General features: G+C 53.9%; 2 protein-coding genes across 2 annotated transcripts in view; both read left to right on the top strand.

Moving 5' to 3' along the window:
• Nucleotides 1-5,963: 5,963 nt before the first annotated feature.
• On the top strand, nucleotides 5,964-9,560 carry LOC108963511 (corneodesmosin-like). The gene is made up of 2 exons (XM_018924263.3): nucleotides 5,964-7,687; nucleotides 8,193-9,560. Exon 2 carries the CDS (start codon nucleotides 8,210-8,212, stop codon nucleotides 9,146-9,148), a length of 939 nt encoding a protein of 312 aa, XP_018779808.3. The 5' UTR covers nucleotides 5,964-7,687; nucleotides 8,193-8,209; the 3' UTR covers nucleotides 9,149-9,560.
• A 7,724-nt stretch (nucleotides 9,561-17,284) lies between these two features.
• NCSTN (nicastrin) overlaps nucleotides 17,285-20,221 on the top strand; it is a 15,588-nt gene continuing 12,651 nt past the window's right edge. Inside the window, exons 1-3 of the mRNA XM_050984830.1 lie at nucleotides 17,285-17,453; nucleotides 17,781-18,788; nucleotides 19,421-20,141. Coding sequence (XP_050840787.1) covers nucleotides 17,316-17,453; nucleotides 17,781-18,788; nucleotides 19,421-20,141 — 1,867 coding nt within the window. The 5' untranslated portion in view covers nucleotides 17,285-17,315. The remainder of the gene's footprint in view (nucleotides 17,454-17,780; nucleotides 18,789-19,420; nucleotides 20,142-20,221) is intronic.

A 20,221-nucleotide genomic window follows, 5' to 3' on the forward strand; every position in this document is an offset into this window, starting at 1 on the left:
CCCCACGGGGAGGATTTGTGCCGGGATCAGAGGAGCTCCGAGGGCGGAGCTCGCAGGTTGTCACCAACCCCGGGCCTTGGGGCATCTTGGGTGGCGGCTCCCAGACGGTCGCGCCCCGTCTGCCGCCGCCCCCGCTGCTCCCGCCCGCATTCCCAGCGGGATTTGCTCCGCCAAACCCTCCCCGGGCCCGGCTCCCGGCCGAGCTCAACCTCGGGAGCCTCCCGGGATGGTTCCGACCCCCGCTTGGGGGTTTGGGATCGAGTGATGGAGGAGTGCTTGGAAAAATCCCCCTTTTTGGGGTTTCCAGGTGTTTTTCCAGGCTGGGAGTCCCACCTGAGCTGGGATTTCAGATGTTGAGCTGGGATATCAGACATTGATCTGGGATTTCACACGTTGATCTGGGATTTCACACATTGATTTGGGATTTCAGACGTTGATTTGGGATTTCATACGTTGATTTGGGATATCAGACGTTGATTTGGGATATCAGACATTGATCTGGGATTTCACACATTGATCTGGAATTTCACACATTGATTTGGGATATCAGACACTGATCTGGGATATCAGACATTGATTTGGGATATCAGACATTGATTTGGGATTTCACACATTGATCTTGGGATTTCACACATGGATTTGGGATTTCACACATTGATTTGGGATTTCAAACGTTGATCTGGGATTTCAGACATTGATCTGGGATATCAGACATTGATTTGGGATATCACACATTGATCTGGGATATCAGACATTGATCTGGGATTTCACACATTGATCTGGGCTATCAGACATTGATTTGGGATATCAGACATTGATTTGGGATATCAGGTCTGTCAGGACTGAGGGAAGGGCTGGAGTTGTGCCAGGGGGTGGGAATTGGGGTGGATTTTGGGAAAAGGATCTTCCCACCAGAGTGTGGGAGCTCTGACCACGCTCCCCAAGGAATGGTCACCATCCCAAACCCACCAGAGCTCCAGGACAACCCTCCCAAGGACACTGAGGGATTTTGGGGTGTCCTGGGCAGGGCCAGGAGTTGGATTTGATGATCCCCGTGTGTCCCCTTCCATCTCAGGCCATTCCACAATCCCAGCGAGACCTTCCCCAGCATTTTTTATTACAAAAATCGGGATTTTGGGAAAGGAATGAAAAGGACAGAGGGCGGGAAGCAAAGGAAATGCGGGAGGCCGATGCCAAGATCGTTTCTTTTATTGCTTCAGAACACGGAAAGGGAAAAGATCAGGAGGGAGAGGGAAGAGGGAATTCCTCCACCACACTCCTGGTGCGAGGGGGAACTGCGGATTCTTTCTCCCGGGGAATCATCCCGGGGGCACGAAATCGCTCGGTGACGTCCCGTGAGGAACGGCGCTTTCTTGAGGTGAAAAACAGCAGGAACGGGGCAGAACGCCAGGAAAATGAGGATTTACTCTTCCTCTGGAGATTCCGCCAGGAAACCCCTGCGGGGGAGCGGGGTCTCCCTGGGATCCCACCCCAGAGCCCCTCAGCGAGCCCGGAATTTCGGGCAGCTGGAGACGGAGCAGCGCTGGCCGCACACCGGGCAGGTCTGGGTGACGCAGGTGGTGGGACAGGAGTCGGCACACCTGGTGACAACCTGGACGCCTCCACGGCACTGGGGGGCACAGCAGGGATCCGCACACGGAGGGGGACAGCTGGGGACACAGCACGGGGCTGGGCAGGTGGTGGAGCAGGGGGGCACTCCCTGGCAGCAGGGGTCCTGGCAGGTGGTCACTCCCTGACAGGTGGAATTTTGGTGCAGGTGGTCATTCCCTGGCAGCAGGAATTTTGGCAGGTGGTCACTCCCTGGCTGCAGGAATTTTGGCAGGTGGTCATTCCCTGGCAGCAGGAATTTTGGCAGGTGGTCATTCCCTGGCAGCAGGAATTTTGGCAGGTGGTCACTCCCTGGCAGCAGGAATTTTGGCAGGTGGTCACTCCCTGGCAGCACAGGTCCTGGCAGGTTGTCACTCCCTGGCAGCAGGGGTCCTGGCAGGTTGTGGTGCAGGTGGTCATTCCCTGGCAGCAGGAATTTTGGCAGGTGGTCATTCCCTGGCAGCAGGAGTCCACACACCTGGTGGCACATCTGGTGGCACAACAGGGATCTTGGCACCTGGTCACCCCCTGGCAACACGGATCCACGCACCTGGTGGCACATGTGGTGACTCCCTGGCAGCAGGGATCGACACATCTGGTGGCGCGCTTGGTGACCTCCTGGCAGCACGGGTCCACACATCTGGTGGCACATCTGGTGACACAGCAGGGATCCTGGCACGTGGTGACGCGCTTGGTGACCTCCTGGCAGCAGGGATCGACACACCTGGTGGTGCACTTGGCGACCTCCTGGCTGCAGGGATCTTGGCACGTGGTGACACATTTGGTGACCTCCTGGCAGCAGGGATCCACACACCTGGTGGCACATCTGGTGACACAGCAGGGATCCTGGCACGTGGTGACGCGCTTGGTGACCTCCTTACAACACGGATCAACACACCTGGTGGTGCACTTGGTGACCTCCTTGCAACATGGATCCACACACCTGGTGACACATTTGGTGACCTCCTGGCAGCAGGGATCTTGGCAGGTGGTGACACACTTGGTGACCTCCTGGCAGCAGGGATCCACACACCTGGTTCTGCACTTGGTGACCTCCTGACAACAGGTGTCCACACACCTGGGGTCACACCTGGTCACACAGCACGGATCTTGGCACGGGCTGGAGCACTTGGGCACCTTCTTGTAGCACGGATCCACACATCTGGAGCTGGACTTGTTTCCCTTCTTGGAACAGGGATCTCCACATCTGGTGCTGGACTTGGCGCCTTTCCTGCACCACGGGATCACCCACGGGCTGCTCCACTTGGTCACCTTCTTGCAGCAGGGGTCGTAACACGGCGTGAGGCCCCTGGGGGCCTTCTTGGCACACGGGTCCACACACGTGGTGACACACCTGGTGACCTCCTGACAGCACGGGTCCACACACGTGGTAACACACCTGGTGACCTCCTGACAACACGGGTCCACACACGTGGTACACGTGGTCACTTCCTTGCAACACGGATCTTGGCATGTTGTGGTGCATTTGGTGACCTCCTGGCAGCAGGGATCTTGGCATGTGGTGACACATTTGGTGACCTCCTGGCAACAGGGATCCTGACAAGTGGTGACACACTTAGTGACCTCCTGGCAGCAGGGATCCTGGCACGTGGTGACACACTTGGAGACCTCCTGGCAGCAGGGATCCTGACACGTGGTGACACACTTGGAGACCTCCTGGCAGCAGGGATCCTGACACGTGGTGACACATTTGGTGACTTCCTTACAACAGGGATCCACACACCTGGTGGTGCACCTGGTCACTTCTTTGCAACACGGATCTTGGCATGTTGTGGTGCACTTGGACACCTCCTGGCAGCAGGGATCTTGGCATGTGGTGACACATTTGGTGACTTCCTTGCAACAGGGATCTTGGCACGTGGTGACACACTTGGAGACCTCCTTACAACACGGGTCCACACACGTGGTGACACACTTGGAGACCTCCTGGCGGCACGGATCCACACACGTGGTTGTGCACTTGGTGACCTCTTGACAACATGGATCCTGACACGTGGTGACACACTTGGTGACCTCTTGACGGCATGGATCCTGGCACGTGGTGACACACTTGGTGACCTCCTGGCAGCAGGGATCCTGACACGTGGTGACACACTTGGAGACCTCTTGACGGCACGGATCCTGACAGGTTGTGACACACTTGGTGACCTCTTGACGGCACGGATCCTGACAGGTTGTGACACACTTGGTGACCTCCTGGCAGCAAGGATCCTGACAGGTGGTGACACACTTGGAGACCTCCTGGCAGCAGGGATCCTGACACGTGGTGACACACTTGGTGACCTCCTGGCAGCACGGATCCTGACAGGTTGTGACACACTTGGAGACCTCCTGGCAGCACGGATCCTGACACGTGGTGACACACTTGGTGACCTCCTGGCAGCAGGGATCCTGGCACGTGCCTGTGGAGCGCTTGGCCACCTCCTGGCAGCAGTCCTGGCTCCTGGTGCAGCTCTCGGTCACCCAGCAGCAGCAGCAGGGGTTCCTGCACCTGGTGCTGCACTCAGCCACGCCCTGGCCGCACGGGGGGACACAGGTGGTGGCCACGAGGCCGCAGGGCTTGGCGCAGCCGGCGACCTGGGCCAGGCTGCCCAGGCTGACCAAGGTGGTGGTGCCAGGGTAGCAGCAGGGGCTCCTGCGGGGAGGGAGGCACTGGAGGGCGGTGGAGCCGCAGGGATCCGGGCTGGATCTCACCGGGAAGCTCCTGACCAGCACGGCGGGAGGGGGGATGCAGATCTGGCTCAGCGGGCAGCCGGTGGCGCGGCGCATTCTTGGGGGGGGAAGGGGGGAGGCTGGAAACAGGAAAGGGATAAAATTGAAAAGGTGTGAAAAACATTCCAGGCTGGTCTATAAAGAGAATTCCATCATCCTTTTCCCACCCGATCCTGAACTGGGAAAACAGCCGGGAGGCGAGGAAGTGACTCCACATGAAAGCGTTCTAGACAAATTTGAAGCTGTTTTCAAGCAGCTTCCTCTCAAAACAGGAAGCAAAAAATTGTTTGGGCTCCTTTTTGGTTTTCTGCAAGGTCTGAAGCCTCCACGTGCCCACACCTCCCCTTGGTTGGGGATGAACCTTTCCCATTCCTTCCCTGATTTCACCCAAAAAGGCTTCAGAACACCCCGCCCTCATCCAGAGGACACCAGAGGCGGCTCCGTGCTGGAAAACCTCCCCAAGGAAAGGCTCTGCCCGGCTGCTTTTCCCACAAAATCTGCCTGGCTCTTCCCACCCCGATCCTTCCTCCCAGGCACGGCCTTCCCTGGCAGCCTGAGAGTCTCCACTCCTTATCACCCCTCCCACTCCTCCCCTTTGAAGTCCCAGCCTGGCCTTTTGATCTCTCCCAACGCCAACAATTCCCTGGGTGAAGCAGGCAGCAAAGTCGGTGAGGACAGAGAGAGAATTTCGTCCTCCTCCACGGAGAAAGAGCAAAACCCGCAGCAAAAAAACCCCGGAGAAGACGGAATTAAAATCTGGGGGAATCCCAACCCCAATATCCCCAAGCAGAAACACTTTCAAGTCTTTTAATTTGCTTCTGCACGGCTCCAAAATGAAAAAAAAATAAAAAACCCCAACCAGGAGGTGACTTCCCAGGAAACCGAGCTGGACTTACCCAATTCTCCACCAGCGAGCACCAAATGAAACCAAAACTGGCTTGAGGAACAGGACAATAGGAATCCTTTTATAGGATTTTGGTGTCCGTGGCTCCGGAAGTGAGACACCTCAGGGGTATGGAAATCAAATATTTAATAATCCAGACCTGCTCTGCTCCAATCCTTCAATTACTTCGCTCGACGTTATAATTTTTGATGTCGCCGAGGTGGGATGTGAGGCTCGAGGAATTCCCCGTCCACGTATTTCCTACGGACTGGGAAATGCAGATGAGGCAGCCTGGAAACAATCCCCCTCAGGATTAAACTCAGAAAAAAAAAAGGTGTTTTGGAGCATTTGGGGAATGGAGGTGGGATGGGACTCTGGAAGGGGCTTGGCCCTCTCACAATATTCCTTCTGCTGGGAATTTTAGTCCTGATAATCTGGTCAGTTTTCCCTCAGTCTCTCAGTTGGAAGAGCCTCTCCGTGAATATTTTGGACGGCTCAAAGAGGCCCCAGGATCATCCCCAAATCCTTCAGCATCTCCCAATCCACCTTTTCCTCAAGCTCCCTGGAATATCTGGGTGGGCTTGGTTGGTCTCGAGCTGTGGGACACAAATCGGACACAGCTCCAGACACGATCCAGGAATTCCTCGGACACCTCCAGGGGCGGCCACTCCAACCCTCCCCGAGCCCCTTCCAAGCCCTTTTCCCTTTTCCAGGAGGAATTTTCCCAAATATCCACCCTGAGCCTCCCCTGGCACAGCTCGAGGCCGTTCCTTCTTGTCCTGGCCCCGTTCCCTGGGATCAGATCCCAAATCCCCCCTGGCAGAGCCCAAAATTCCCCCTGGATCCCCCTTTTCTCCAGGCTGAGCCCCCTCCAGCTCCCTCAGGATTTTCCAGACCCTTCCCCAGCCCCGTTCCCATCCCTGGCCCTGCTCCAGCCCCTCCCTGTCCCTCTTTCCATGACTGTCCAGACCTGGACACAGCCCTGGACATTCCCCTCCCCAGGGTGGGCACTGGGGACAATCCTTGCCCTGGTCCCGCTACTCATTTTGGCCACAATTCTTTGATTTCTCTTTTTAATACAAATTTGATGTCGGGATTTTAATACAAATTTGATTCGTCGGGATTTTGGCCGTCGGCCTCCAGGGAAATCTTCACGTTTTGAGGATCTCCAGGATCTTCCAGGACCTGTCCCGGGTGTCCCAGCTCCACCAGGTGACACCCAGGGCGATGAGGGGTGAACTCCCCGATCCCAGTGGCCTTTGGGGTGGTTTTTGTGCCCGTTTCTGGTGCCAGGAGGTCACACCCAGCCCGAGAAGGTGACAAACTTCACGCAGCAGTCGCAGCTCGGAGCCGCCGCTTTCTCCCCGCGGAAAAGCCGTCCCAGCCTGGAAAAGAGGGAAGAGAGACCCAACCAGTTCCCCCGAGACATCAAAGGCTCTGGAATTCTCCTCTGCTCGCTGCCACCCAGCCCGAAGTCACCCGGTGACACAACCAGGGACAGGAGTGACTCGCACCAGAGGCGAGGCCGTTCTCCACCAGGCGACCCAGGGGGGTTTTGCCTCTTCTCCCTCCAAATTTGGGTGTTCGCTGCGGTGGGTTTTGGTCATTTCCAGGAAATCAATAAATTTGGGATTTGTGATTCCTTGGGTTGGGAGCTTGCTGCTGACTGCAGGAAAAATTTCCTCCTTTTTTTTAATGTTTTTTTGTTCAAACTCTCCCTTTGAGCTTTTCTTGCTCAAATCTGTTATGGGCTGAACGATTCCAATGGTTTTCCAACGTGGTTTTTTTTTTTTTGGAGGGGAAGGGAACAGATTCGATTCACGTTTTTGGGTTTATGCATTTCCAGCTGGGTGGAATTCAGCGGGTTTGGGGTAAAACGAAGGGAAAAGGGTGGTGGTCCCTCCTCGGGTCACCTGCCCGCTCGTCCCACACGAGGACAACGTCACCGTCACGACAACGGAGACGGGATTTGAGTCAGAACTTGGGGAGCGGACGGAAAACATCACGAGACGAGCGGTGAGCGAAGAGTTTCCAGCAGCTCGGTGGAAAAACAGGGCAGGAAAAGGTCAGAAGACGTGGCTAAAAATAAAAGAATCCCCCAAATCCCACATCCCATCCTGTCCCTAATGGTCCTCACGAGGTGCTGGGCTGGAGGGTGCTGGAGCATCCCAAGAAGCTGCTCCGTCACCGGGTGATTATTGGCCGGGAATCCACTCATTTCCCAAATTCCTCCCTGGCGTCTGCGGGGCCACGTGAATTCCCGAGCTCCAGGTCCGGCTCCAGCCACGGAAATAGGCGTTTTCCATTAAAAATAATTAGGCAAATCATCCCTGGCGGGGCAGAGGCGGAGCGAGGCCGTGGGGAGCTCCGGGCGCCTGGGGCTCGGCGGCTCCGGAGGCCCGGGAACACAGCAGGAACATCCCGGGATAACGCGGCCGCCTCTGCCCTGCCGATCCTCACCCGGTGAGTCTCCTTGGGATCCTGCAGATCCAGGGGGTCTTTTCCAGAATAGATTCCCTGGAAAGCTGAAAAAGGGGGATTTATGGGGCTCAGTTTGCTCGGGGGTAAAGGTTTCTGAGGGTAAAATCCTTCCCTCGCGCTGGCTTGGCTGGAATTCCGGAATTCCCAAGGGTGTTCTGGAAAATTCCTGTTGTTCCAGCAGGTGATTTAGTGGGATTAAACCCCATCCTGCCAGGAGCTCCAGGATCCATTCCAAACAACTGGAAAAGGGAAAAACAAACTGGAGAAGGGGGAAAAAAATTGGGGAAATTTATAAACCTGAAAATGTGAATTAAATCCATTGTTATCCCAAAAGAAAAGCTGGCAAATCATTGGAATTGTTTGGCTGAGAGCAGATTTTGATGAGAAAAGCTGATTTTGGGAGCCTGAAGAGAAAAGTGAAAAAAATGAGGAATTTCCCCCCGATTTTTCATGGGATTGGGTGCGAAATTTTTCCCTTTTCTTGCAGCTCTCCATCCCAGGGAGATGAATTCCCAGTGCCCGCCCTGCTCCTGCCTGGAAGAGGCTGCCCAGAGCCATCCCTGCACCGTGGTGGCCCCGGAGCAGAATTCCCCGGCGGATCCCTGCCCGTGCCAGGACGTTTGTCCCTCCTGTCCCTGCGATCCCCCCCAGGTCCCCCTCGGGGTCACCTCCGGGCCCTGCGCGGATCCCGTGAAAATCCAGAGCTCGGGAGAAGAACCCTTCACCTTCGAGAGCCCCGGGATGTGCCTGATGAGGTTCCCGCTGCAGAAATCCATCCTGACCGTGGAGCTGTGTCCCCCCGGCACCGCCGACGCCTTCCCGCTGCCCCAGGAGGAGCTCGGGGTCACCGAAACCGCCGGGACCTGCCTGGACAGCCTGGAAAAGCTGCGCCAGGAGCTGCCGGCCGCCGAGCCCTGCGCCCTCGAGGTGGTGGAGATGGGCACGGACCAGCCCTGCCAGGCCCAGGGCACGATCCTGGGGGATCCCTGTGCCTCCCAAAGTGGGATTTCCATGGATCCCTGCACGTCCCAAAGTGGGATTTCCATAGATCCCTGCGTGTCCCAAAGTGGGATTTCCATGGATCCCTGCACGTCCCAAAGCGGGATTTCCACAGATCCCTGCACCTCCCAAAGTGGGATCTCCACGGATCCCTGCACCTCCCAAAGTGGGATTTCCACAGATCCCTGCATGTCCCAAAGTGGGATCTCCACGGATCCCTGCACGTCCCAAAGTGGGATTTCCACGGATCCCTGCACGTCCCAAAGTGGGATCTCCACGGATCCCTGCGCCTCCCAATCCCAGGGACTCGGGGACGCCGGAGATGCCAAGGACAGCAAATCCCAAGCGTCCCCACGGAGCCCGTTCCGCCTCAACTCCTGCACCTCCAGCATCGTGGAGCGCTGCCTTTCCCGCTGCCAGAGCTGGTTCCGGGGCAAGAAATAGGATTGGGATGAAGGAAGGGGGGCCCTGCCCGGCTCGGGTGAGTCTGAGCTTCCTGCGAGTTACGAAAAAAGAGGAAAATGCTTCAGGTGAGATTAAAAAAAAAAAAAAAAAGCTGCTTTTCAATCATCTCTTAATTAGCTTAATTAGTGTCTCAGCTGGATTGCCCAACGAAAAGCGCAATAAATCATGGGAAAATGATCCCAGTGGGAATTGCAGCCGGGGTCCTGTTTCGTCACCCGGCGCCTTTTGGCCTCCCACGGACGGAGGAGGAGGCTCAGAGTCTGCTTTAATTCATTCTTGGTTTTGCCTTTGCGTTTTTAATCCTCCTTCCTGATGGTTTTCCCAAATTAAAATGGTGGGAATATTGAGGAAAGCAAACTTTCCTCGGAAATAAAACTCGAGGAGCTCCTTCCCCACGGATGAGAAATTTTTTTTTTTTAGGGAATTCTGGGCTGGATCTGAGTTTGGGGACCACCAGCAGCACCCCAGGGCTGGGGCTGCTCCCGAATTTATTTTGGGGAGCTGGAATCCAGCCTGGAATCCACGTTTTCCTGGGATGAGTCCCCACCCCCCAGAGGCTCTTCCAGGCACGGAGAATTCCAGTTAAACCAGCAGCTCCCAGTTTGCCGAAGGCTCGGAACCCCTCAGGACCCCCAGGGGAGGTGGATTTTGCCTGGAGGTTTCGTTTGGGAGCTCCAAAATCCAGAAGGGATGGAGAAGGAACTCCAGGGAATGTTTGGGAAGGGCCAGAGCCTGTCCCGGCTCCCGTCCCGGTGTCACCAGCCAGAAATGCCACTGGAAACTGGGCAGGCCACTGGGAGAACTGGTCCAACAGGGGGGAGCTGCTCCCTCCTCCCTGCCCCAGCAGCTTCCTCCAGGCCCATCCCGATTCTCATGGAATTAGGGGAGATTCCAGCAGTTTCCGAAGCGCTGTGAGACACCCGCTTCCCAATTAAAAAATTATCACCAGGATTATCCAAAGCAGGAGAGCAGAGCCCTTAATTTCTGGGAAATCGGGGATAGAGATGGAAGGGATTCCAGTGGGGGAATTGGGTGAAAACATCTTGGAAAAGGGATTAAAACATCCCGAGGAATGGGATGAAAATATCCTGAAAAATGAGATTAAAACATCCCGAGGAACTGGGTGAAAATATCCTGAAAAATGGGATTAAAACATCCCAAGGAATGGGATGAAAATATCCTAAAAAATGAGATTAAAATATCCTGAGGAACTGGGTAAAATGTCCCAAAAAATGGGATTAAAACATCCCGAGGAATGGGATGAAAATATCCTGAAAAATGAGATTAAAACATCCCGAGGAATGGGGTGACTCCAAAATGGATAAACATCCCGAGAATGGAGAATGTCCAAAGGATTAAAACATCCTGAGGAACTGGGTGAAACATCCCAAAAAATGGGATTAAAACATCCCGAGGAATGGGATGAAAATGTCCCAAAAATTGGGATTAAAACATCCCGAGGAATGGGATGAAAATGTCCCAAAAATTTGAATTAAAACATCCCAAGGAACTGGGTGAAACATCCCAAGAAATGGGATTAAAACATCCCAAAGAATTGGATGAAAACATCCCCCAAAAATGGGATTAAAACATTCCAAGGAATGGGAAAATGAGCAAAGGGAGCACGGAAAAATCCCGCCCTGCCCAGGAGGGTGGGGAAAGGGAAGAGGAAAATGCAGTTGGTGAGTTTGGGGCTCAGAAGGCACCGAAAGGGTTTAATTAATTCCTCCTTAATGATCATTAGTGATGGATTCGTTAAAAGTGTCTCAAAGCAAGGGAAGGATCCCTGATTTGAATCGTGGGATTATTCAAATCCGGAGAATTCCAGGGGAGCTCTGGAATCCAATAATGGAATAATGGAAATATCCTCATTAACTTCGGGAAATAAACGGGATTAGGGGAATTTCTGACACTTCTCAGCGCCAGGGGGGATTCGGGACAGCGGGAAGAGCTCGGGGGAAAGGGAGGATTTGATCCCAATGATTTCATCACAGAGAGGAAGGGATGGAAATCCCTGAGGAATGGGGAGGTTTGGGAATCTGTTGGGGATGAGGCAAAAAGAGTGAAAAAAAGCCGGAATTTGGGTGAATTCCCGCAGCTCTCAGCAGAGGAGGAAGGAGAAAATGGGGAGAAACGGCAAAGGAGCGCTGGGAATGGGATAGCGTGGAAAAAAGCTGGGAAAACATGGATCAATCCAGTAATAAGAAGGATAAAAACCTTCAAAAAGAGGGATAAAAGCTGCAGTAATAAATGAAATAAAAAGTAAAATAAAATAAAGTAAAATATCAAATATAAAATAAAATAAAATATCAAATATAAAATAAAATAAAATATCAAATATAAAATAAAATAAAAATAAAAATAAAATATAAAAAAATAAAATAAAAAAAAATAAAAAGAATAAAATAAAATATCAAATATAAAATAAAATAGCAAATATCAAAGATAAAAGAAAATAAAATAAAATAAAATATAAAATATAAAATAAAATAAAATATCAAATATAAAATAAAATAAAAAATAAAAAATAAAATATAAAAAAATAAAATAAAAAAATAAAATAAAATAGAATAAAATAAAATATCAAAAATAAAATAAAATGTAAAATATAAAATAAAATTTAAAAATAAAAAATAAAGTATAAAAATATAAAAAATAAAATAAAATAAAATATAAAATAAAATATCAAATATAAAATAAAATAAAATATCAAATATTAAATATAAAATGAAATAAAATAAAGTGAAATGAAATGAAATAAAATAAAATATCAAATATCAAATACAAAATATAAAATAAAAATAAAATAAAATATAAAATAAATAAAATAAAATAAAATAAAATAAAATAAAATAAAATAAAATAAAATAAAATAAAATAAAATATGACTCGACCTTCCTGAGCCATTTAGGGCACTCGCAGCTCTCCCAGTTCTCCCAGCCCTGCAGTGGGAGCAGCGCGAGGAATTCCAGCCCTTTTCCCTCCTCGTGCCTCAGTTTCCCCGCGTGTCCCCGTCCCAAATCCGCGCGCGGGACATTCCAGGGGATCCCGGAGCCACTTGGTGGCACTGTGGGAAAAGATTTCGCCGCTCGCTGCCGGATCCAGGAGAATTCCAGGATCATCCAAGGAAAGCGCTCCAGGATCACCGAGTCCAAGCTGGAATCATCCCCCCCTTGGGCCATCCCGAGGAATCTCCAGGAATTCCCCGGACACCTCCAGGAGTGGCCACTCCAACCCTCCCCGAGCCCCTTCCAAGCCCTTTTCCCTTTTCCAGGAGGAATTTTCCCAAATTTCCCACCCTGAGCCTCCCCTGGCACAGCTCGAGGCCGTTCCCTCTTGTCCTGTTCCATTCCCTGGGATCAGATCCCAAATCCCCCCTGGGGGCAGATCCCAAATCCCCCTTGGTTCAGATCCCAAATCCCCCAGGCAGATCCCAAATCCCCCACAGCAGATCCCAGATCCCCCCTGGCAGATCCCAGATCCCCCCAGGCAGATCCCAAATCCCCCCAGGCAGATCAGATCCCAGATCCCCCCAGGCAGATCAGATCCCAAATCCCCCCTGGCAGATCCCAAATCCCCCCTGGATCAGATCCCAAATCCCCCCCTGGCAGATCCCAGATCCCCCCTGGCAGATCCCAAATCCTCCCAGGCAGATCCCAAATCCCCCCTGGCAGATCCCAGATCCCCCCTGGACCCCCCTTTTCTCCGGGATCACCCTCCCAGCTCCCTCGGGATTCTCCGTTCCCTTTTCCAGCCTCGTTCCCGGCCCTGGCCCCGCTCCGGCCCCCCGGCCCAGCCCCAGTTCCCATCCCAACATCCTCATTCCTCTCCCTTTGCTTCCCCTCCCTCCCCACCCCTCTCACCAAACCCGTTCTGAGCCCCGGGCGTGGCCCCGGCACCGCCTGAACCCCAACCCCGCCGGGGTAAAAATAACCAAAATCACCAAATTAACCAAAATAACAAATCCTGACCAGTTCCTGCCCAATTCCTGCCCAATTCCTGCCCAGTTCCTGCCCAATTCCTGCCCAATTCCTGTCCAGTTCCTGCCCAATTCCTGCCCAATTCCTGTTAAATTCCTGCCCAGTTCCTGTTAAATTCCTGACCAGTTCCTGTTAAATTCCTGCCCAGTTCCTGCTCAATTCCTGCTCAGTTCCTGCCCAATTCCTGCCCAATTCCTGCCCAATTCCTGCTCAATTCCTGCCCCGCAATTCCTGCCCAATTCCTGCCCAATTCCTGCTCAATTCCTGCCCAATTCCTGCCCAATTCCTGCCCAATTCCTGCTCAATTCCTGCTCAATTCCTGCTCAATTCCTGCCCAATTCCTGCCCAATTCCTGCCCAATTCCTGCCCAATTCCTGCCCAGTTCCTACCCAATTCCTGCCCAATTCCTGCCCAATTCCTGCCCAATTCCTGCCCAATTCCTGCCCAATTCCTGCCCAATTCCTGCTCAATTCCTGCCCAATTCCTGCTCAATTCCTGCCCAATTCCTGCCCAGTTCCTGCTCAATTCCTGCCCAATTCCTGCCCAATTCCTGCCGGGGGTGTCCATGGAAGGGTCTGGCTGGGAAGGGCCAGCAATTAATTCCTGGAAAATCCTCATTAATGAGAAAAGAGCAGCTGAAGATGGAGGAATTGGGGGAGGGGCGTTTCAGGCCCTGCAATTCCCAGGCCAGAATCCCGATCCTATAAAAGATTCCCGGTGCTGCTTTGGGTGGGATATCCGGAATTCCCAACCCTCCCCTGGCATGTCCACAGCTGAGACCACCCCCAGGATTCATCCCAAAATTCCGCCCTCCGGGCCCGATCCGAGGAATTCCGGCAGAATTCCGGAGTTCCGGATCCCCGTGGGGTGGGGGTGGATTCTGGTTTGGGATTTCTGATTCAGGGCTGAGGCCGCTGTGGGATTCGGGGCCGTCTCGGAGGTGACGTCGGAGGTGGCACCCAGGGCTCCGTGTCCTGCGTGTCACCGACCTCAGACGAGGCGTGGGGACCTCGGCCGGGCCCCGATGGCGCTGATTGGGGACAGGTGACAGACGGGGACGGGGACAAACAGGATGAGCGGGGTCAGGAGTCCTGGTGCTCCGGGCCGGAATGAGCCGCGCTGACCTCATCCCACTGCCCGTCCACATCCCGGCTGGAAAAGTGTCCCAGCACACCCCGAACCCAGGTGGGACAAATTCCACCGTCCCAGGTGGGTCCAGCCTGGCCTTGGGCACTTCCAGGGATGGGGAATCCATGGAATCACTGGGCCAGGGAAGGATTGATCCCTAAAATCCCATCCAAACCAGCCAAGGGAATCCTGGAAAGGAACCTTGAATCCCAAAAAATCCCACCCCAGTTCCATGGGCAGGGACCTTCCCCTACCCCAGGTGGGTCCAGCCTGGCCTTGGGCACTCCCAGGGATGGGGAATCCATGGAATCACCTGGGCCAGGGAAGGATTGATCCCTAAAATCCCATCCAAACCAGCCAAGGGAATCCTGGAATGGTTTGGGATGGAGAGGAACCTTGAATCCCAAAAAATCCCACCCCAGTTCCACAAGCACTGCCAGGACGTGCCTGGAGCTTTGGGAAAAGCATTTTTGGGGAAAACCCAGCAGGAAAAGGGGTTCAGCACTGCCAGGACGTGCCTGGAGCCTCGTTGCCTCATCCCGGGAATGTCACCAAGTCCCAGGAAAGCGCTCCCGAGGCCAGGGACCTTTTCCAAGGCGGATTCCCGAGGCTCCCGCGCGGCCCCGGCCCCTGGGGTGGGGATTCCAGACAGTTACAGGCCCCCTCATTTGCATAATCACCCCAAAATTACAGCGTCCCAAGGGTGTCATTATGGCCCAGGTGGGGCCTAATTTGCACCAGGGTAATTTAATCCAGGTTTAAAAAAAAAAAAAATAAATAAATAAAAAGAAAGCCCAAAAATGAACGTTGGGGACAAATCCCTGGGCTGAGTGTCCCCGAGGTTATTAATTAGCCAGCGTTAATTAATTGGGCTCCTACACCCAGGGTGAGCCACGGGCGAGGCTGCGGGACGAGTTCCTGCTCTGAGGTGGCCCCCGTGATGTCCCCGTCACCTCGGCCCCCCCCTCCAAACCCCAAATCCAGGCTCTGGAATTTTCCAGATTTCCTCCAAGTGCTGGGAGAGCTCCTGGGGAATAAAGGAAGAGTTAATTAATTTGCCGTTCGAAGATTAAATTAAAAAATAAGGAGATTGTGAGGTAATTACGGCCCGAGGGCAGCCGGAGGAAATTCAGCATTAATCGACCTCTCAGCAGAGGATTCTGCTTTTATTTTTAATTAAAATCGAGCCAAGTCGAAATTAAAATAGTCCAATTAATATTAGAAGTTTTATCGTGATTTTTCTCAATGAAAAGCCATCAATTGATGACAATTTCCTCGTTCAAAAATCCATTTAAAAATTCATTTAATCGTTTAAAAAAGGTGGTGGTGGGTTGATTTTTTTATGTTGGATACTATGGCCAAATACTCATTAATGAGAAGTAAAAATAAAACTCTACAGGGGTGTCCCACGAGACAAAATCAGGAGGATTTGGGGAATCTCACCCAGATTTTAGGGCTGAAATCTTCTTCCTTTTTCCTGATCCAAACCTCAGCGACCTCGGGCTTGAAACTCCAAAGGAAAAGCACAAAAAAGAGACCAAAAACCCCTCCGGAAGTGTGGGACAAATTTTGTGCATCATAAAGATCAGTCCCTGACCTGCTCCTCCTGAGCTCTGCTGCCATCAGCACTTAAATTTCCTTTTCAATTAATTTAATTAACGTAATTAATTTAATTTAAATATTAATTCCTATTTTCGTGTGGTTTTGCAGGCGTTGAAGACACCAACTCCCACCCATAACACAAATATTTACACTGAAATCCACCCTCCTCCGTTCACGCTCTGGAGCCCTTCCAGATTTCCCCAAAAAATCCGAAAGGCGGCCATAAAAAGGATTTTACAGCCAGGATTTTCCAGGATTAGGCGGAACCGGCCTGAAGAGCCCGCTGCTATTTCGGGGTGAAAATGATAGGGAAGGGTTGATAAAGCCAAATAACCCGTTTGGGACTGGGCTTGGCCCAGGATGAATCAGGACAACGTCCACGAAGGGTGGCTCCTCTCCAAGCCCAACGGGGACCCTATAAAAGCAGCCCCGTCCTCGCCTCGCTCCGCACGGCTTCCCAGGAATCCCACTGGATCCCGCCGGTGACTCGGGTGAGTGGCTCCCTTGGGAACGTTCCCTTCGCCGGGAATGTTCCCCTGGTTGGGAATTTTGGTGTTTCTCCGCGATTCCCGGCGGACGGCAGAGTCGCTCCCGGCAGGTTTTGGGAGTATCCAGGGGTTTCTCCCTGTTGGAATTGTTGGGTTGTCCTTGAGGGGAGGGAATATGGGGAGAAGTCCGGGGGCTTCCTTGGGTGTGGGGTCAGCTCCCAGCTGGAGCACTGGCCCCTTCTCCATGGAAATTCCGGCGTTTCCATGGGGCAGGGAGTGCTCGTGTGCCCGGGCACGTTCCGGAGGCGGGAATGGGGCCCGGCGCAGCTCCCCGGGATCAGATCGGGCACGGAGGTTCCCCAGAGGAGGCTTGGGGATCCCACAAGGGAGGAAGGAGGGAAGGAGGAGGCGGCTTTGGAGGTTTCCAGACGCAGCTTTTGAGGTCTCTGGCCCAGATCTTGTCTTGGGTTGGGTTAAAGCTTCTCTCGCCGGGATCACGGGGATGGATCTTGGGAACACCAGGAAGTCCTGGAATGAGGCCATGGAGATGCTCCAAGGGCTGGGGAAAGGTTGGGAGAGCTGGAGGGGTTCACCTGGAGAGGAGAAGCTCCATGGAGACCTTAGAGACCTTCCTGGACAGCAGAGGGGTTGGACTGCCTCCATTTAGGGTCCATTCCAAGGAAATATTCCATGGGATAACCCCACAGGGCAGGATCTGGGGGCATCTCTTGAGTCAGCACCACCAGGTCCCTCCCCGTCACCGCATCCCCGTCACCATTCCCGCTCCGACGTCACCCAAACACGTCAGTGGCGAGGCCAGAGGCCACTCCCCATCCCACTAAAACCCTGGAATGTGTTCCCAGCAGGAATTCCTCTCCCTCTTCCCAAGGGTTTCCCCCAGCCCTTGGTCTGCTCCTGTCCCCCCGCAGGCTCGCTCGGATCTGCAGGATGTCCCCGTTCTTGGACAGCATCGCCACCATCGTCGGCGTCTTCCAGCAGCACGCCCGGGGAGATGGGGACGGCTCCGGGCTCAGCCGCAGGAGGATGAGGGAGCTCATCCAGAGGGAATTCGCAGATTCCCTGGTGGTGAGCGCTGCGGGGAAGGGCTGGGATGTGGGAACGGCAAAATCCTCTCTGGAAAGGGAACGGGGAGGGTTCCACCAAAGGTTGGGTTCTTTTGTGCTGGGAAGGGAATGGAGAACCCTGAAGGAACTGGGGGGGCTCAGCCTGGGGAAAAGGGGGATCCAGGGGGGATTTTGGGGAATGAATTCCCACAGCTGGTGCTGAGCCCTAAAAGTGAGATTTTGAGAGATGGAAGGAGAATTCCTATGACTCTTCCCATTGTTGCATTTCTCCCCCAAGGAGCAGGAAGACAAAAATCCCCTTTTTCCCCCACCGTGTTTTTCCCTGCAGAAGCCACACGACCCTCAGACCATCGAGAAGATCCTGCAGTTCCTGGAGTGGGACGGGGACGGGGACATCGATTTTAACGAGTTCCTCCTCCTGGTGTTCCGGGTGGCCAAGTGCTGCTTCTGGTTCCAGCCGAGGGCCCCGTTCCTGGTGCAGAGGACAAAGATCCCGACCGGCGGAAAATCCCTGCGGGAGCCGGAATTCAGGAGCAGAGGGAGCCGCCGGCAGCTCCAGGAGGAGGAGGAGGAGGAACGACAAACCTGGGAGAGGAATGGTGAAGCTGAGCTGCAAGGAAACCTCAGGGTCAGGGAGGTGGAAATCTCGGAGGAAACGAGGAGGGATCAGCAGGAACATCGCACGCGGAGCAGGACGGATGTGGAACCACGCGGGGAGCTGATCCTTCGGGAACACCGGGAACGGAGCCAGGAGCCGTGCGAGCAGCGGGAGAGCCGGAGAAGGCGGCAGCCCCCGGAGCCAGACAGACGGGAGGGAGAGAGGAGAGACCGGGAGGGGCTCCGGGAGGAAGAACTGGCAGACGTGAGGACAGGCAGGCAACGCCGAGAACCCCAACCACGGCCGGACCGGTGGAGCCGCCAGGAGCCAGGGCGTGATGAAAGAACCCAGTGGCCACGAGGAGCAGATGGAGAAGGTGACAATCGGCCACGGGAACCCGAATTGCTCCGGGAAGAGAGGAGCCGCCACCGCCGGCATGAGCTGGAACAAAGAGAGCTGGAAGGGAGAAGCTGCCGGGCGGCTGAGCTGGAATGTCCGGAGTTCAGGCGGCCACATCAGTCGTACCTGGAGGAACCGTTAGAGATCGACCTCGGGGAATGTGGGAGAGCAGAGCCAGAGGAACGCGGCGACAGACGGAGAACAAGGCGGGAACGGGAGCTGGAATCTGCGGAAAGGGAAAGGGAGATCCGGGAGGAGCAGGAGAGGGAGGAAAGAGATGATCCCAGAAGAAAAGGGAGAATGAGAGAGAGGAGGGTGAATCAAGAACGGGAGGTGGAGGTGGAGGTGTCCGAGCGCCGCACACGGGAAAGGGAGGAAGAAGTGGCCGCCAGAAACCTGAGAGAGACACGGGAGAGACGAGAGCGAGAAATTCGTGAGGCTGAAATAGATGCAAGGAGAGAACAAGAAGTGCAAGACAGGAGGAGAGAGATCTCAGTGGCGGCAGCTGAAGCCGATGTCAAAGTGCGCCGTGAGATCCGGGAACGAGGTGAGGAGCTGAGAAGGAGAGAACGTCCTGTGAGCTTGAAGAAGACAGAAGAATTTGCCCCAGAAGAGAGAGGGAAGAGGCCCTGAGAGAGAGGAGAATCGACCGTGAACGGGAGCTGGAGGTGGGAATCTCTGAGCGCCGGGCACGGGAAAGGGAGGACAGACGAGAGCGAGAAATTCGTGAGATTGAAGATGATGGAAGGAGACGGAGAGAAACTCTGAGGTACGAAAGGGACAGAGAGATCTCAGTGGCGGCAGCTGAAGTCGATGTCAGAGTGCGCCGTGAGATCCGGGAACCACGAGAGGAGCTGAGAAGGAGAGAACGTCCCAGTGAGCGTGAGGAGGAAGAGAGGAGAATCTCCCGGGTCAGAGAGAGGGAAGACCCGTGGAGGGAGAGGAGAATCGATCGTGAACGGGACCTGGAGGTCTCTGAGCGCCGGGCAAGGGAAAGGGAGGAAGAAGTGGCCGCAATCAGACAGAGAGAGACACGGGAGAGACGAGAGCGAGAAATTCGTGAGGCTGAAATAGATGCAAGGAGAGAACAAGAAGTGCAAGACAGGAGAAGAGAGATCTCAGTGGAGGCAGCTGAAGCCGATGTCAAAGTGCGCCGTGAGATCCGGGAACGAGGTGAGGAGCTGAGAAGGAGAGAACGTCCCTGTGAGCTTGAAGAAGACAGAAGAATTTGCCCAAGAAGAGACAGGGAAGAGCCCCGGAGGGAGAGGAGAATCGACCGTGAACGGGAGCTGGAGCTGGAGGTGTCCGAGCGCCGGGCACGGGAAAGGGAGGAGAGACAAGAGCGAGAAATTCGTGAGATTGAAGATGATGGAAGGAGACAAAGAGAAACTCTGAGGTACGAAAGGGACAGAGAGATCTCAGTGGAAGCAGCTGAAGCCGATGTCAAAGTGCGCCGTGAGATCCGGGAACCACGAGAGGAGCTGAGAAGGAGAGAACGTCCCAGTGAGCGTGAGGAGGAAGAGAGGAGAATCTCCCGGGTCAGAGAGAGGGAAGAGGCCCTGAGAGAGAGGAGAATCGATCGTCAACGGGAGCTGGAGGTGGAGGTGTCTGAGCGCCGGGCAAGGGAAAGGGAGGAAGAAGTGGCCGCAATCAGACAGAGAGAGACACGGGAGAGACGAGAGCGAGACATTCGTGAGGCTGAAATAGATGCAAGGAGAGAACAAGAAGTGCAAGACAGGAGAAGAGAGATCTCAGTGGAGGCAGCTGAAGCG

Source organism: Serinus canaria, chromosome 25, assembly GCF_022539315.1.
Source record: "Serinus canaria isolate serCan28SL12 chromosome 25, serCan2020, whole genome shotgun sequence".
In the NCBI taxonomy this organism is placed as follows: domain Eukaryota; kingdom Metazoa; phylum Chordata; class Aves; order Passeriformes; family Fringillidae; genus Serinus; species Serinus canaria.